This window comes from Onychostoma macrolepis, chromosome 04, assembly GCF_012432095.1.
Source record: "Onychostoma macrolepis isolate SWU-2019 chromosome 04, ASM1243209v1, whole genome shotgun sequence".
Lineage (NCBI taxonomy): Eukaryota > Metazoa > Chordata > Actinopteri > Cypriniformes > Cyprinidae > Onychostoma > Onychostoma macrolepis.
The window spans coordinates 12,226,114-12,244,900 of NC_081158.1; the positions used below are offsets into that span (position 1 = coordinate 12,226,114).

Here is an 18,787-nt window from a genome sequence, read left to right on the forward strand (position 1 = left end):
GGGGGTTTTTTTGGACTGAGATTCTCAGTCTCTTAAAGGAGATTGATGTTGTTGCTCGGAAGGGGCCAGTTATAATATCTATGATCGAGGTTCTGGAGATAATTTCTTTTTTTTACAATCTAAACAAAACGTTAATGTTATATTTAAGTTAATATTTACAAGAAATGTTAACTGCTACTAACTTTTAACTGCTGTAAAAAGCACTTTATTTGTTTAAAGTTTTGACAAACCAAATGTTATTGCACTTTTGTTCATACAGCAGTACTTTGAAAGAATTATTTCATTCAATAATCATTCATTATTTTGCTTTCATTATTGAATTTTGCGCATGCTGCGATTAATTGCGATTAATCGCAGAAAATCATGTGATTAATCGCGATTAAAATATTTAATCGTTGCCCAGCACTAATATATATATATATGTATCCAGCGATGTACACCAGCACATTTACCTCATGGTCAAAGGCAGGAGATGATTGTATTGAAGGCTTAGTCAGTAGGTCCAGGACAACACATTCTCACTTACATTCTTTCTTGTAACTCGTCCCTCTCAGTCACGTACCTGACCAAATGGCTCATTATGCAGCTCATTATGCGGGTCTTTGTCTTCTCAGATGTGAGTCACAGCATTATGCTCACGCAAGTTCACGCCCTCTCGCATAGACCCTTTCTCCTCAAAAAGTGACTTAGAAAATTTAAATCAATATATTGTTTTCTGAGAGCGAGTAAACAAGATGATTTTCACATCATTTTGAAGCAAATACTCTAGACTAAAAGATGCAGTTCTCAAAAGTCTTGTGAACAAATGTTCTGTATGTTTTTTTATGGCCTTATTTCAGTAACCACGCATAAATGTTGCTTTCTCAAAAACACAATACATACATGTACATAAATGCTGCTAACATATTATTGTAGCCCAGTTTGTGCTGATTACAGTGTTATTAGACTTTAGCCATTTATATGTTTATAAGCAACTGAAAAAGGCACAAATGTCAGGGCATGACAAAACTTCTCCAGGCACCCAAAACACCCTCAGACCCCAGAGGGTTAACTATACAATAGAGCACCACAGAAGACATTTTTAAGGACATGACCGGCAGTTCGGATTGTATGATAATGAGATACTGCCTTTATGATGTGCGCAAGTAACAACGCAGTGTGGCAATTGAACAATTTTGAGAATTTTAACATTATTCTGAGAAATGCTCTAAAACAACAGAGAAAAATTGCCATTGGTCATTTACATATGATTTAAATTGTGACACTTATTCAACAAGCAATACTGTGCTTTTCAAAGAAAATATATATATTTATATATAATATATATATGCATACTGTATATATAATGGATTGCATTCAGTATCTTTAAACAGTTGAGAAATTTACATTTTCGCATATATATGTTACGGGCGTGTGGTTGTAGTAGAAGTATAATGAATGTAAATGAAAGATGGGAGAACGAAACTGCATCAACTCACTTTTTCCCATTTATTAACTTAAGAACGGACAAATTCACAGGGAGACCTAAGGACATTTATAAGAACAGGAACAAAAGAGCAAACAACGTAATGAAACTCAGGTGGGGACAATGAAACGATAATTATCTAACAAGGAACGGAACTAAACCAAATAAGGAAAACAGAAACTCAGACAGGCAGACACGTAACAATATAAACTGTCGCATATATATATATATATATATATATATATATATATATATACATACAGGTGCTGGTCATATAATTAGAATATCATCAAAAAGTTTATTTATTTCACTAATTCCATTCAAGAAGTGAAACTTGTATATAATATTCATTCATTACACACAGACTGATATATTTCAAATGTTTATTTCTTTTAATTTTGATGATTATAACTGACAACTAAGGAAAATCCCAAATTCAGTATCTCAGAAAATTAGAATATTTACATTTGAGTTTCAATTAATGACCATCCCTACAGTATAAATTCCGGGTATCTCTTGTTCTTTGAAACCAAAGTAATGGAGAGGACTGCTGACTTGGCAATGATCCAGAAGACAAACATTGACGCCCTCCACAAAAAGGGCAAGTCACAGAGGGTCATTACTGAAAGGTGTGGCTGTTTACAGAGTGCTGTATCAAAGCATATTAAATGCAAAGTTGACTGGAAAGAAGAATTTGGGTAGGAAAAAGTGCGCAAGCAACAGGGATGACTGCAAGCTTGAGAATACTGTCAAGCAAAGCTGATTCAAACACTTGTGAGAGCTTCACAAGGAGTGGACTGAAGCTGGAGTCAGTGCATCAAGAGTCACCACGCTCAGATGTCTTCAGGAAAAGGGCTACCAAGCCACTTCTGAACCAGAGACAACGTCAGAAGCGTCTTACCTGGGCTGTGGAGAAAAAGAACTGGACTGTTGCTCAGTGGTCCAAAGTCCTCTTTTCAGATGAAAGTAAATTTTGCATTTCATTTGGAAATCAAGGTCCCAGAGTCTGAAGGAAGAGTGGAGAGGCACAGAATCCATGTTGTTTGAAGTCCAGTGTGAAGTTTCCACAGTCAGTGATGATTTGGGCTGCAATGTCATCTGCTGGTGTTGGTTCACTGTGTTTTCTGAAGTCCACAGTCAACGCAGCCATCTACCAGGAAATTCTGGAGCACTTCATGCTTCCTTCTGCTGACAAGCTTTATGGAAATGCTGATTTCATTTTCCAGCAGGACTTGACACCTGCCCACACTGCCAAAGGTACCAAAAGCTGGTTTAATGACCATGGTGTTACTGTGCTTGATTGGCCAGCAAACTCGCCTGACCTTAACTATTGTGAAGAGGAAGATGCGATATGCCAGACCCAACAATGCAGAAGAGCTGAAGGCCACAATCAGAGCAACCTGGGCTCTCATAACACCTGAGCAGTGCCACAGACTGATCAACTCCATACCACGCCACATTGCTGCAGTAATTCAGCCAAAAGGAGCCCCAACTAAGTATTGAGTGCTGTACATGCTCATGTTCATGTTCATACTTTTCAGTTGGCCAAGATTTCTAAAAATCCTTTCTTTGTATTGGTGTTAAGTAATATTCTAATTTTCTGAGATACTGAATTTGGGATTTTCCTTAGTTGTCAGTTATAATCATCAAAATTAAAAGAAATAAACATTTGAAATATATCAGTCTGTGAGTAATGAATGAATATAATATACAAGTTTCACTTTTTGAATGGAATTAGTGAAATAAATCAACTTTTTGATATTCTAATTATATGACCAACACCTGTATATACAGTATACAGACGCATCTCAATAAATTAGAATGTCGTGGAACAGTTCATTTATTTCAATAATTCAATTCAAATTGTGAAACTAGTGTATGCCTTCAGCTCATCTGCATTTTTTGGTCTCTTGTTTCTCATTTTCCTCTTGACAATACCCCATAGATTCTCTATGGGGTTCAGGTCTGGTGAGTTTGCTGGCCAGTCAAGCACACCAACGCCATGGTCATTTAACCAACTTTTGGTGCTTTTGGCAGTGTGGGCAGGTGCCAAATCCTGCTGGAAAATGAAATCAGCATCTTTAAAAAGCTGGTCAGCAGAAGGAAGCATGAAGTGCTCCAAAATTTCTTGGTAAAAGGGTGCAGTGACTTTGGTTTTCAAAAAACACAATGGACCTACACCAGCAGATGACATTGCACCCCAAATCATCACAGACTGTGGAAACTTAACACTGGACTTCAAGCAACTTGGGCTATGAGCTTCGCCACCCTTCCTCCGGACTCTAGGACCTTGGTTTCCGAATGAAATACAAAACTTGCTCTCATCTGAAAAGAGGACTTTGGACCACTAGGCAACAGTCCAGTTCTTCTTCTCCTTAGCCCAGGTAAGATGCCTCTGATGTTGTCTGTGGTTCTGTTACGGTGATGTATAGGTGTCCAAGGATTGTGAGGAGGCGACAAATTACAAAAAGGCTCTTTAATGAAGATACTTAGAAAATGGAATAATATCGCAGAAACATAACCTTGACACAACTTAACATTCGCATAACATAGTTAATCACGGACAAACACAGAGGGAGAACTCAAGGCTTTTAAAGGGGCAGGAACAAAAGAGCAAACAACATGATCAAACTCAGGTGAAGACAATTAGATGATAATGAACTAATTGATGACAGGAACTGAACCAAATAAGGAAGACGAGGGCTAGGACAGACAGACATGTAACAGGTTCAGGAGTGGCTTAACAAGAAGAATACGACAACTGTAGCCAAATTCCTTGACACGTCTGTGTGTGGTGGCTCTTGATGCCTTGACCCCAGCCTCAGTCCATTCCTTGTGAAGTTCACCCAAATTCTTGAATCTATTTTGCTTGACAATCCTCATAAGGCTGTGGTTCTCTCGGTTGGTTGTGCACTTTTTCCTTCCACTCAACTTTCTGTTAACATGCTTGGATACAGCACTCTGTGAACAGCCAGCTTCTCTGGCAATGAATGTTTGTGGCTTACCCTCCTTGTGAAGGGTGTCAATGATTGTCTTCTGGACAACTGTCAGATCAGCAGTTTTCCCCATGATTGTGTAGCCTAGTGAAACAAACTGAGAGACCATTTTGAAGGCTCAGGAAACCTTTGCAGGTGTTTTGAGTTGATTAGCATGTCACCATATTCTAATTTGTTGAGATAGTGAGTTGGTAAGGTTTTTGTTAAATGTGAGCCCAAATCATCACAATTAAAAGAACCAAAGACTTAAACTACTTCAGTCTGTGTGCACTGAATATATTTAATACACTAGTTTCACAATTTGAATTGAATTACTGAAATAAACGAACTTTTCCATGACATTCTAATTTATTGAGATGTAATTTGTTGAGATTGCACTATTGCTTCTGACACAGGACCTAGTTGCATTTGCTGGTGTTGATGACATGGCAAGTGAGGTTTTCTCAGTTCAGTTGTCACTCTCACCAACTTCGTTATATAGAAATCGACCAGGCACCTTAGAAGATCATGGCATAGCAGGACCTTCCACTCTTTATGTGTTGTGGTTGTCTTCAGGTGAGATACAGGTAAGAAAATGTGATGCATGTTTGTTGATATTGTTGATATTAATACAAACAGTTATTATCAGTGCATCATAATCATCATCATTATTATTTTCTTTATTAAAAGAATATCGACCTTTTCATTCATATGCTGGTTTCACTCCTTCTCAATTTAAAACAAGAAGAGCCTCCAAACCATTGTGTACACATGGTCTAAAAACACTGGCACTCCTCTTCAGTCCCTGATATCATTGCACGATCAGGCAACACTGAGAATGATGGACTGCATTCTAAGAGACCCCACCCATCTGTGCTGTCCTGTGGCTATAGACCAACCCCCTGGGGTTGAAGCCCGCACCAGTGCGGTCTGTCTCTTATTTTCTTTATGACTGGGAAAAGACCTAAAAATACTCCATGAGTTTTGTTCCATTTGGTTTGGAGAGGTTTTCATTCATTTTATACCAGGTACATATTAATTTGTGTTTCATGATATTCATATCAATGTGGTAATGACTTTGTTGCAGACTTAGACTGTTCACATTCATTCATTAAATAACCTTATTTAGAACCTTATTTAACTTACACTTTCATAAGGGGAACCCTATGAGCACAAGGCCATATTTAAGAATATAAATAAAAATAAGACGAGACTTAAACATAAAACATATAGGCCTGGTTTTCACAGACAAGGTTTAAGTCAGGATTAGTCCATAATTCATTTTGTACATTTTTATAAACATGCCTTAGAAAAAACATTATTAGTGTGCATCTTGAGACAAAACAAAGGCACTGATGTGTGTTAAAATCAGTGCAAGTTTCTTTCAGTAGAAATAATCGGGTATGCTTTGAAGGTAATAAATGTTTCTTTCAATGTGTTAGATTTACCAGCTACCGCCATCTGCAAGCATTTTGGAGAATGATTGAACCGGTAAATATGAGAATTGTGCGTGTTGATACATGGACATCCACTTCCAACACAGCTGGAGCACCTGACAAGGCAGCTGATCCACCTCGTCGACCGGTAAGTATGGCTCGTACTACATCATTTGGTTGCTTTAAGTTGTCCATGTTACAGTGTAACACAGGGATGGGCAACTTCAGTCCTGAAAGTGCCACTGTCCTGCAGAGTTTAGCTCCAAACCTAATTAAAACACCTGCCTGTAGCTTTCTAGTGATCTTGAAGACATTGATTAGCTTTTTCATGTGTGTTTAGGGTTGGAACTAAACTCTGCAGGACAGTGGCCCTCCAGGACCGAAATTGCCCAGCCCTGCAATATCATGTACTTACTGCAGGGTTAGGATTAGTTATGCATAATTACATGTAAGGACATGTAATATGTCTAACAATGACACTAAAATAAAGTGTTACCCATTATTTGGTTTTTAAAAACAACTTGCTTATTAATCAGCACCCAAGATGACAGTAATATCTGTTTCAATATACTTAAAAACATACGTACATTTATTATAAAAAGGAAATGATCATCAGTATTAATGCTAAGACTTGCTTCCCTGCCTCCCTACCAGAGCCGATGCCTTCCACTGATCGACGAACTGTTCCTCTGCTTGGTTTATCTGTCGCTGGGTCTGAAGGAGAAGGATCTCGGGGATCAGTTCAACATACATCAGTCCACCGTCAGCAGAATTATAAAGACTTGGGTCAATTTTTTATATACTTTACTGGGTGCTGTTGGAATATGGATGTCTCCTGAGGACATTAGAGCCACAATGCCAAGTGTGTTCGGTAAATACTCTGACACCCAAGTTATCGTTGATTGTACTGAGCTGAAATGTCAGACACCTTCATCTTTACTCTTACAGAGAGAGATGTTTTCTCAGTATAAATCCCACACTACCCTGAAAGGGATGATTGGTGTGTCACCACATGGCGCTGTTACTTTTGTTTCCTCACTGTATTCTGGTGCTGTCAGTGACAAAGAATTGTTCAGGCAATCTGGCATTATCCCTCTTTTGGATAAAGACATGGCTGTAATGGTGGATAAGGGTTTCAGAATTGATGACCTAGTGCCCTGCGAAGTTTACAGACCACCTTTTCTAACTAAAAAGTCGCAGCTGTCTCATGAGGAAGTGCTGGTCACTCAGGACATTCCACAGTTAAGGATACATGTAGAGAGAGCAATTAGGCGCATCAAAGAGAACAAACTGTTTGACTGTTATTCCTCTGGCCATTGCTGGCAGTATCAACCAGCTTTTTGCAGTAGCCTGCCTTCTTGCTAACTACCAGAACAAGCCGCTGGTCAAGGCATGGGCCAAATAACTGTTAACCTGTAGCCATACAAGTTATGTTTCGGCTTGAGTGGTTTTCATTAAGTGTCCTCTACTCTTGTATATATGTATCTTATATTTAGAGTGAATGAAAATAGAAAATTTACAGTGAGAATTTTTTTTTTTATTTGAAATGTTTATTTTATCATTAAAATAAATGTGGAAATCATTTTCTCTTTGTTCATTGTATTATATACACCACAATTCTTGTTACTTTTGAAAAAAGTAGTTTTTTAAAAAGAAATTAAAAATGAAACATTTAATTTTAACACATAAGAGCTAACAAAAAAGTATTTAAAAAATATTAAATATAAAAATGGTCAAGAAACCAACTTAAAGGGTTAGTTTACTCAAAAATGTCTCTCCCCCCAAATCATTTACTCACCTTGAAGTTGTTCCAAACCTGCATGAGTTTCTTTCTTCAGTTGGACACAAAATAAAATATTTTGAATAATACTGGTAACCAGGCAGTGATCAGTGTCAATCAGCACTTTGCATGTGTTTTGTAACTTGCAAAATTAGGATGAGAAAAGTGTGAGCGGGAAATAAGGGGAAGAAAAGAAAAAACCGCGCGACTTCAGCTGCCAGAAGCAGAGGGTGGGCGGAGTTAATGTTAGTATTGCAAGCGGACAGTGATCATGGATTCCTTCATGAGTGATGTGAAATAAAAAAATTTACTAAATAAAAATTAATTAATTTAAAAAAAATTAATAATAATAAAAAAAAAAATCGCAGTCAGGGACAAACAGTAGTTTTTTTTCCCCGAACTTGTTTATTGACTTGTTAATAGCAGTTTGCTGTGTCTCCCCAGCTGGGTTTGGGTCCAACTTTCGAATAATGGTCGGGTCCGTGTAGAACATTTAAGGCAGGGGTGTCAAACTCATTTCCTGGAGGGCCGGAGCCCTTCAAAGTTTAGATGCAACCCTAATTAAACACACCTGATCCAGATAATCAAGTCATTTAGGCTTATTTGAAAACTGCATAGTTTGTGTGTCAGAGCAGGGTTGGAACTAAACTCTGCAGGGTTGCGGCCCTCCAGGAACTGAGTTTGACACCCCTGATTTAAGGCATTTCTCGGGTCTGCACGGGTTGGGGTCCCAGTTTCAAATGAAATATGTGTCCGGGTTGGTTCCATGCAGCACATTTACGGGTCTCTTCGTGTTCGGGTAAGAATATTTGGACCTGTGAAGACCTCTACTCCACACACTATAGGAACAAAACAGTTAAATTATGATTTTTATTGCCATTTTTGTAGTCTCTCACAATTTAAAAATCTGATAAGATTTTTTTTTTAGTATGGGGCAGCCTTAATTGACTCACCTGATTCCTCCTTCCAGCCGGGTGAGTCTTGGTCTGGTGATGACCTTCTTGTTTATTGGCCCAGGTTTTACTCCCTGATGGGAAGAAAACGCAATATATAAAATATAAGAGACAAGAAAATTAAAAAGAAATAACACAAAAAAACTAACTACTCAGGCAAAGTAACATATTACCTATGACTGCCTATGTCAAAATGAGGGCAAACAAATTGCATTTAATAATACATTTACATCCTTATAAGGTTCCTGATCATTACAAGTAGAAATGTGGCACTGACAAAACATACTTCCAATATTGTCTATATGTTACTATAACTAATGACAGGAGTCGCGTCTCAACACTCACAGCTGTTCTGGGCTTGTCTCAGTGCAGGAGTGGACAGGGGACACAACCTGCACATTAAGCTCTGAATAATGTGCTGTTTGCAAGAGCAATGCAACAATGTGGTTGCACACAGCAGTCCCAGCTACACATGAGCACCGGTGTGAAACCAGGATGACCTGTTGGAAGTAAAACCTTCTGCCCAGTCTGAGGTTCTGAATGTTCTGGACTGGGTTTTCATTGAGGCTATCTCAATTTTTTGGTGCATTAAGCTTTTCCTCTACTCCGAGTCCCTCAAGTCCTGCCGCTGAAAAACAGCCCCACAGCATGAGACTGATACCAGCACACTTTACTTTTGGGATGGTACTCTGCAGGTGATGAGCAGTGCCTGGTTTCCTTCAAACATGATGCTTAGAATTGAGGTTCATCAGACCAGAGAATCTTGTTTCTCACAGTCTGAGGGTCCTTTAGGTGCTTTTTTGCAAATTCCAAGTGTGTTTTCATGTGTCTTCACTGAGGAGAGGATTGAGTTTGGCCACACCGCCATAAAGCCCAGATCGGTGGAGTGTTGCAATGATGTTTGTCCTTCTGTAGATTTCTCCTGTCTCCACATATGATCATGGAGCTCAACTAGAGTGACCATCAGGTTCTTGGTCACCACACTAACCAAAGCCCTTCTCCATCAGTTGCTCAGTTTGGCCAGGAGGCCAGCTCTAGGAAGAGTCCTGGTTGTTCCAAACTTCTTCTATTAAGGGTAACAGAGAAACTTCTGTGAAACTTCAATGCAGCGTAATTTTTTTTTTCTGAACTCTTCCCCAGATGTGTGGTTTGACGCAATCCTGTCTCTGAGCTATACAGGCAGTTTGTTTGACCTCAGGGCTTGGTTTTTGCTCTGATATGCATTATCAGCTGTTAGACCTTTTAATAAGATGTGTGTACCTTTCCAAATCATACCCATTCAACTGAATTTGCCACAGATTACCTTCACTTGAAGTGTAGTAACATACACAAGCAATATGAATGCTCCTGAGCTAAATTTCAACTGTCCCAGATAAGGGTATGATTACTTATGCAATAGAATGATTTAAGTTTTTTTATTTTTAATAAATTTGCAAAGATGTTAAAAACCACAAAGTTTTTTTGCTTTGCCATTATGGTGTATAGAATGTAGATTGATGTGGGAAAAGTAATTTAAAGCAGTATAACATAAAGCAGCAACATTACAAACTGTGAAAAAAAAAATGAAGGGGTAAGAAGACTTTTTATAGACATTGTAAAGTTGAATCTAACCTTATAATAAGAATTCGTAGAGATACCAATAACTGTAGCCATTGTTTAATAGAGAAAAAGATTTACTGTTTATTTCATAATGTGATTTCCCCCCCCAACCCCCACTTTCACTTGTTTTTAATTTTATTTAATTAATTTATTTTTTAATTTTATTTTTTTTAATTAGTGAATGATCAGTTTTATTTTCTTTCTTTTTTTTCACAGCTTTATTTAATCATATTTACCAAGGGTACCAATAATTCTGACCACAACTCTATATAAGTTCATATGCCTGTATATAATAGAATAATTTTACCTTTCAAATGAATCTCTTTTACTGGAATTCTGCTTTGTATGTTTCTGGTTATTCGATTATTAAAAAAAATATATATAATAAAATATTTTAGGATTTAATGACACTTTAAAAATATATAAATATTAATAAGAATTATATCAAAAATAATTGGGGGGGGGAGCATTGACTGCGGGATTTATCTGAAATGTCTATTTTGTTTAGCGATATCAGTTTTATATATCTGGATGCTATAGATACTAAATTCATGGGAACAGGGTTCATCTGAGATCTTCTTGAACCTGGTCATTGAGCACATGTCATCCAAATTATGTCTGTCTCTCTCTCGCATGGTGCATGTGTAAGTGTAATCAGACCTTTTCTGTAGATGCCTAAAAGCTCTACAGTACCTATTCAACCTATTCACACCAGTGTCTCTCACTGACAACTGGGTCATTCCCTGATTCCCAAGTGGCCCAAAAATTGTGGTCCATTGACTGACCGATTGATTACCTCTGATTTGATATTACAAGACCACCAGTATTTTATTTTTATTTAACTTGGTTCAACCACAGCACCTGTCTTTGTATCATGGCACAAAATAAATGTTGGCTATACAGATGGTTACAATAGCCTTTTATTTATTGCTGTGTAAATGGTTTTATAAAATGAAAAATTACAGCAAAACAAACTTGACCTAAGAGTACTGAACAATTCAAACACATTTACATTTGTTCATTAGCAGACACTTTTCAATGATATTGGCTCTCAAATTAATGTGAAAGTAGAAGCTGTAGCTTACCTAAATATTGTCAATCTACTAAAATGCCTTTGCTTATTGACATTCAAGTATTTATGTACAAATAATTTATTGAACACAAGGAAGCAAACAGAACTTCAGGAGGGATCAAACAAAGCCAACATAATAAACAGAACATACTAACTCCGAAAAGTAATCTCTAATCTAACAATTTAAATAAAAAAAAGCACAAAATTACACTACCTCCCTTGCCATCCTTAAACAGGAGAAAAAATGTAGTCAAAAGAAACCACAACCAGCAGAAAGGATTCTTGCTCCTAGCATCCACAATCCAGACATCTCAGCTCTGCCTTTTAACTCCAAATATTTCCTCTAGCGGACCAATCAGAAGAGTGCAGTCATCAACAGAATCATCAACTAATTGAACTCCACCTGTTAGTCCTTATCAACGTTTGAGAGAGAAGGAGAGAAAGAGAGAGAGAGAGAGGGAAAAAAAAAGCAAAACAGAACAAACAAAGCACATGCACAAAAGACACCCCCACTTCTACAAATCCTGGGACGTAATAATAAACTTAACGTTTATAATCTTTGAAAGTCTTTGGACAAATTTTCAACATCAACATCAACTTTGAGTGTAAGGGCCACTGGGGAATGGTCAGATAGTTTTAGAGTTTTAGTCTGATCTATTTTACAACTGTGCACATAACCCAAATCCTTCTTTGAGATGAAAACATAGTCTAATCTGGACTCTGATTTCTTGGATACGTGTGTGTATCTACGCATCCGTGGATGCTTTTCTCTCCAGACATCTGAGAGCTTCACTTTACTCATGAACTCCTGCAGTCTTTTTCTTTGTTTACTATGATTTTTGTTTTTCCCCTTCAGATCCCATTTACGATTAAGTGTTGTGTTGAAGTCTCCACCAATTACAAGTATTTTTTGAAAAGCTTCTGACCTATCTGTTAGTAAACTGGACAGATTGTCCATGGGATCAGCTGTTTCAGTGGGATGGTAATAAACACTCATAAATGTGTACATCTGACCTTCAATCTCAACATAAACCCAAGCATAATCTCCGTCCTTACAAGAACCTTGCAAATATTTGTGTTTTTTATTGATAATGATGGCAACACCTCTGCGTCTTGAACAGAAATTTGTCATATACCAAATTTTTTCCTGGATGTCTGGATTGTCCTGGATTGCTGGCTGATTTTTAAGAATGACTATTTTCTTTTTCTCATCCTCATCATCCGTCTCCTCCTCCTCATCATCCGTCTCCTCCTCCTCGTCCTCATCCTCCTCCTCGTCCTCGTCCTCGTCCTCCTCATCATCATCGTCCTCCTCATCCTCCTCTTCCTCCTCATCCTCCTCTTCCTCCTCATCCTCATTCTCCATTGCTTCATTGCCTTTCACATCATTCTTTGGACCCATGTGAGTCTCTTGCAGAAGCACAATGTCATATTTGGCAAATGTTTTAGATAGTACTCTTGCTTTCCCCTCATCATTATATTTTGCTTTCAGACCATTAATGTTCCAGGAGAGAACTTTAATGACAAGATTTTTTGATGTCATCATGAGGTAGATTTTCTTAGTTGTTTGTGAGGTACTGTACACACACACACACACACACACACACAAACATTAAGTAATAGCGGTGATGTGTGATTTAACACATTCATAGTTATTCATATTTAATTAATTAAATTTAATTAGTGATGTCTGAAACACCCACCTAATTAGACCAAGTTAGTTAATATAGTGAAAAACGAATGAAGCTGTGATTTAAAATATTTGCTTTCCTAGTCAGTGCAATTTGCAAAATGATTTTTCCCCAACTTAGTCTTTCCCCTAAATGCTGATGTTAAATGAGTGACTGTTTAAGGCCATGTAGAAATGTTGCTTTCAAAAATGATTATACAGTATTTCACTGTAAATGGAATTATTCACCTAACGTGACCATGAATAGAGTCATAAAGTTGTGGCATGAGAAGAATTTGTCATGAAGGTCTCCAGAGCACCTCACAATGCTGTTCTGCCATTAATACAGATCAGACTTAAAACTGTACATTTATTAAGATAGTTTGAGTTTTATTAAGATAGTTAAGTTGTATTAACTATTACTAAGTTTTTAGTTTTATTAAGATAGTTAAGTTGTATTAACTATTACTAAGTTTTATTTAGTTTTATTAAGATAGTTAAGTTGATAAGAAGTTTGATGTACATTATTGTCATTTTTAGGGACTGGATTTCATTAGCAGTCTATCAATATGTATCAATATTTTTCACTGTAAAAAATTATATTGTAAAATAACGGTAATCTACTGGCAGCTGTGGTTGCCAGCATTGTACTGTTAATTTACAGCTCTCTACCGTTAATTTACAGCTCTTCATTTTTACAGTATATTACTGTTATTATACCACGTGGTAACTCATTTTATTTTGGGAACCGATTGCTTCAAACCATTCGAATTTAAAAAAGCTATTGTTTATCTGGTGTTTGTACAGAGAACTTATTTCATTTGAGTCCACCAAGAAGAAATATTTCTTACTATAAAGCCACAAACACTTAAAGTGTAATTAAGAAAACCAACCAAAACATGACTTTTACTCAAATCTTTGTAGACTGTCATTAACTAGCATAGCACACATTTATGTACTAAAGTGCTTAGTAAAGAGACTGTCATTGCATTATCAACTGCACAGTTACTGCCTTTTAAATAAAGCAGCAGTGCTTGTTGCTCATCATTGACTGAAGCACAGACTCTACTCTCCAGCACAATGGTGACCCACTAAAATAAATTAAACTAACAGATCTCTCTTGTGCAAAAACACATTAATGCAGATCAGAGTAAAATATACTCTCCTTATCACTTAATGACTTTGCATAACCTTTTTTCTACGCACATTTACTACTATTTTAGTGAAATTAACTTGTTTTCTTTGGTAAATCTGACTGTTATGTTTTACAGTATATTACTGTATTTTCCTTGAATTAACGGTAATCTACTGGTACCTCTGGTTGCCAGCATGTTGATGTTTTTCTACGGTTTGCTGCCGTAAATTAATTACATTATGCTACTGTTTAATTATGTTTCATGCTGGTTTTTTTTCATCTTACATCTTTAACCATTTAAACACCACAGAAAAATCCTCAGTTTTAAATGAACACTTAAATTTGTCCACACTACAGAGTGTTAGAGTAACACCGAAGCAGTGCTGAAGTTAATGAGATAATTTTGCGATTTTAATTAAGTGATGATTGTGCATTAGTGATGAACAGCTGCTGTTATCAAACAGAATCACTGAATGAAAGAGAAATACAAGAACTACAACTAACTTCAGCCACAGCCTTAGATGAAATCAACTGAAATAAAAGACTCCTAAAACAGCATTACCAGCTTCACTTATTACCAGACTGACTTTATTGCTGTCAGACGTCTACAGATCTTATTGAGAGTTACAGAGGTTTAGATTTTTTTTTTTTTTCACTACCATGATTGAGATCAGTGTTTACTTTAGTTGGGCTATTGAACCTTGACTTTTTAACTTTTTTTTTTTTTTTTTTACCATAACAAACATGTTTCAAAAACACATTGCTACAGCATTCAAAGAAAAGTTAAAGAAAAATAATCTGTTATTGTTGTTTACAGATTGATAAGAACAGTCATTCTCTTACTCCGGATTCACTGATTTTATCCAGTGTCTGTTCTTTTACTGAACATTAGTGATGGGACAGTTGATACCACGGCTCTGATGCTCCGACGCAGTTTTCAAAGCACTATTGCATCACACACTGTGCCCATGCTTGTACCAAAACGACAACACCATGTGATTGATGTTTGAAGCTTCGAACGTCATACAGTATTGGAAGGTCAGGACAGCTGGTTTAAAAAAATTGGCCAGGCTAGACGATACGAGTTCTGGTCTCATTGGCACAAATTAATTTGGATGAGATTATATCAGATTAGTTAGAACTGTATTGATCCCAGTTAGATTCCAATCTTGTATGTGGTGGACTTCCAAAGCTTTGTTTGATCACGTGATTTTTCAATCCGTCTAGCCTCTGCTCCATTTTGATTTGTTAGATACAACAAAAGTCTGACCACCAGATGTCGCTAATGCGCATTGTGTTAAAAGCTTCGAGTAATGAACCTTTTTTTGGCACAATTTGATGAAAGCCTCAAACGATTCAGAAAGCCTTGGTTTCCCATCAATGCTGAATATTGATACTAGAGCAAAAGAACAAGCACTGCTGAGCAATCAGGTATGACAGACCGTTAAAACACATCACTCATTTAAAAATAATAATAATAATAAACACATCAAGAATCGGTGTATGAATCTCAACAATTGTGACACTCCACAAAATAAATAAACAGATCAATTCTGAACATCACAAAACACGCTACTAAAACTCAACACAAAAACAAAAGCAAAAATAGAAGCACATAGTAAGAATTCAAGAAAATAAGAGGACAATTCAGCAGCATAATTTATTGCTAACACTTTAGAATAGGGAACACTTATTCACTATTAACTACGACTTTTCCCTCAATAAATTCCTAATTTGCTGCATATTAATAGTTAGTAAGGTAGTTGTTAAGTTTAGGTATTGGGTTGGATTAGGAGCGTAGGATAAGGTCATGTAGAATAAGGCATTAACATGTGCTTAATTACTACTAATAAATGGCTAACTGTCACATGTATGTTCCTGTTAAGTTTCCTGGTTGCCCATATTTGGTTTAGTTCCTGTCCTCGTTATTAGTTAATCATCATTCATTCTGATCACCTGTGTTTATTAATCATTTCATTTGCTCCTTTGGTTTCCCTGTCTTTATAAGATTTCAGTTTCTGTCCAATCTTTGTCTCGGTTTAATGTTATTTTGTATGGTCTGCGTGAGTTGATGCAGATTAAAACCCCTTTATGTTCACTCCCTCATCTTTGCCTTTATCTACAACCATGACCTGTGACACTAATATTCTAGTAATATGCATGCTAATAAGCAACTAATTAAGAGGCCCTAAAATAAAGTGTTACCAATTTATTCATGCTGCAATGCATGCTGGGAGTCATGGGTGAGTTTTGGCCTGTGCTGGTGCCGAGCATGCATTGCAGCATGAAGCTTTTGATTGTCACCTTTGTTGAGATTCATATGCTGATTCTTGATGTCTCTCTTTGAGTGTAAATGACATGGTAGTTCAAAATGTTTTAAACCCAAACTGTTTTTAAATCCTTCTTATTTTCTGGTTGTCATAACACTGATTGATCTCATGCTGTGGAATCACTGGGAAAATCAAAAAATATAAAACAACACTCATATAATTAGACTCCGAATGAGTTCTGTACATTAGACTTAATATATACATAACTACAGAAAACAAACAAAAACTAATGTTAAAAAGTAAAGGGTTAGGAGCCCAACTAAAGCAAACACTGATCTCCACAATGGTAACGTCAAACGAAACAATAAAACATCATCATCTAAACCTCTGTTCATTCTCCATAAGATCTTCTGTAGCTCTCTGACAGAAATAAAGTCAGTATGATTAGTAATGAGTGAAGCTGGTAAAGCTGTTTGTTGAGTTGTTTAAAATTTGGCAGTTTTTTTACAGCAATTTTTAACAGTGTAATTTACTTAATGTGACCACTAAGAGGCTGAAAGTGACACCTATACTGACCTGGAGGTACTGAACAATATCGAACACAAACCTTTTTATGATCACTATTATATATAGACGGTTTCAACGGCAACAACAAACAAACGTTACTGCGCATGCGTGCTTTTGTGGCCCTAACTTAACTTCCGGTAGACATCCAAATACAATCAGTAACAACAGCTAAGTCCCTCTAGAGTAGATTATGTTTTGATAACAAGCAAAATATGTTTGTTGAGTAAATCAGACGGACTGAGATGCAGAAATAACTATTTGGACAGATTTATTAAAAATGAAAATTCATTCTCTGCCAGCAGGAGGCGCTTTAAAGCGGGAGAACTAGAGGTTTCCCCGTAAACGGCTGTTGGGCTGTATGTTACACAAAGCAGCGCTGAGCTTACAAACACTGCTTTATCAGGCATATAACTTGCTAGATGAAATGAAAATTGGAATGAAAATCGTTTTGATTTTTAAATGTGCATTACGTGCTCGTTTATTCAACGAAGCAAGAAAATCGGTCAGTTTTGATATCGTGGCAGATCGCCACAAATAAATAAATGTATGTGAAACATCCCACAGCACAACAACCTGAGCCCAACTTCATTACTCATCACTTTAACTTTAACTGTGTTTGTAGCCGGCGCCACTAACAAGACCGATAAACAAACACAGACCGGAAGTTAACTTAGGTCCAGGCGCGTGCGCCCGATGAAACCGTCTATAGAACAAAAACAAACAAAAAAAAACACAACATTGCAATGATTGATTTATGATTAAATATGTTCAATGTTTGTTTAAATTTAAAAAAGCTACAAGATCAAAACAATGTTAAAAGCAATGCATAACAATCATGTGTAAACTTACCTAACTGCCTTTGGATCCCTCGAGGAAATAAAATACATTTATGAAATTCACTAATACAGGAGCATTGCATAAAAACACAAATTGTTGTTTGACATTACAATAATGTATTTTGAAAACACATGTACCTTTGATGTTCACACCAGTTTTCTTCAGTTCTTCTTCCTCCTTGTTAAAAGAATGGCTTTATATAAGCTGATAATTTAACCACACCTTCAAGAATGCACAAATCTCACACACCCACTGCAGATTAGATTGTGTGAGGGGTTAAAATTATATGCTCGTTGTGATGGTGCTCATTCTTACTGATCAAATTCAACTGGTGTATTCAGAAATCTAACATTTTGATCAATCTAGTGTTACAATATTGATCATCTAATGTTGTTGTTGAATGATGAGTTTAATCTATCGAGAAAAGTTTAAACTAAAGCTTATTCAACACTAATGCTCTTTTAGATAGCAGATTTTGATAAAAATACAATCAATGTACTGTATGTAATTTCTCTACCATTGCACACACACTTGTGTATATGTCCCATGAGTCCTGCATGCTTTCTATTTATAACAGCTCCATTAATGTTTCCAGAACACCTCACAATGCTGTTCTGCCGGTACTACAGCTCCTACAAACCGCCTTAAAACTGTAAAACCGATTAAAATAGAACATGTTTGAGGACCATTATAAATATCATCAGCAATAGTTTTGTTGTTGACTCACAAAGCATGCAAATGTGTTATATTTTAAAGTTCTGTGTTTACTCTTATGAGGTTGTGTGCATGAAAGTCACACTGCCATCCGTGTTTTTTTTTTGTTTTTTTTTAAGCAATCAAAAATAAGCCATAATCAGTTTCAAAATGTACATTTCAAGATATGTTTTTTTTTCTTAAGTAAATTGAGACAAGAAGCAACAGGAGGGCAGAGTGGTAAACCTGTTCAGCAAAGGACGCAAAGAGCTACTACAGCTTTAATGTTGTGGCTGTGTATGTTTTGTAAAATAAACACACAATATATATAAAGTA

The 18,787-nt window shown here is 36.6% G+C and overlaps 2 protein-coding genes across 3 annotated transcripts; one reads left to right on the top strand and one right to left on the bottom strand.

The window, feature by feature from the left end:
* The first annotated feature begins 5,699 nt into the window (after positions 1-5,699).
* LOC131539429 (uncharacterized) lies at positions 5,700-7,315 on the top strand. The gene is made up of 2 exons (XM_058774030.1): positions 5,700-6,024; positions 6,531-7,315. The coding sequence occupies exons 1-2, from the start codon at positions 5,920-5,922 to the stop codon at positions 7,239-7,241; spliced, it is 816 nt and encodes a 271-aa protein (XP_058630013.1). The 5' UTR covers positions 5,700-5,919; the 3' UTR covers positions 7,242-7,315.
* A 329-nt stretch (positions 7,316-7,644) lies between these two features.
* Positions 7,645-18,290, bottom strand: LOC131539405 (ribosome biogenesis protein BOP1 homolog). 2 transcript variants are annotated; one of them, XR_009270845.1, is made up of 5 exons: positions 17,771-18,290; positions 11,495-12,857; positions 8,955-9,675; positions 8,610-8,683; positions 7,645-8,495 (listed from the first exon to the last, which is right to left on the bottom strand). XR_009270845.1 is itself a non-coding variant. In XM_058773981.1 (2 exons), the coding sequence occupies exons 1-2, from the start codon at positions 17,806-17,808 to the stop codon at positions 11,831-11,833; spliced, it is 1,065 nt and encodes a 354-aa protein (XP_058629964.1). In that variant the 5' UTR covers positions 17,809-18,290; the 3' UTR covers positions 10,639-11,830. The 2 variants fall into 2 exon arrangements, 1 of the variants encoding a protein (XP_058629964.1); XM_058773981.1 differs by lacking the exons at positions 7,645-8,495; positions 8,610-8,683; positions 8,955-9,675 and having other exon boundaries at positions 10,639-12,857.
* Between the last annotated feature and the right edge of the window lie 497 nt (positions 18,291-18,787).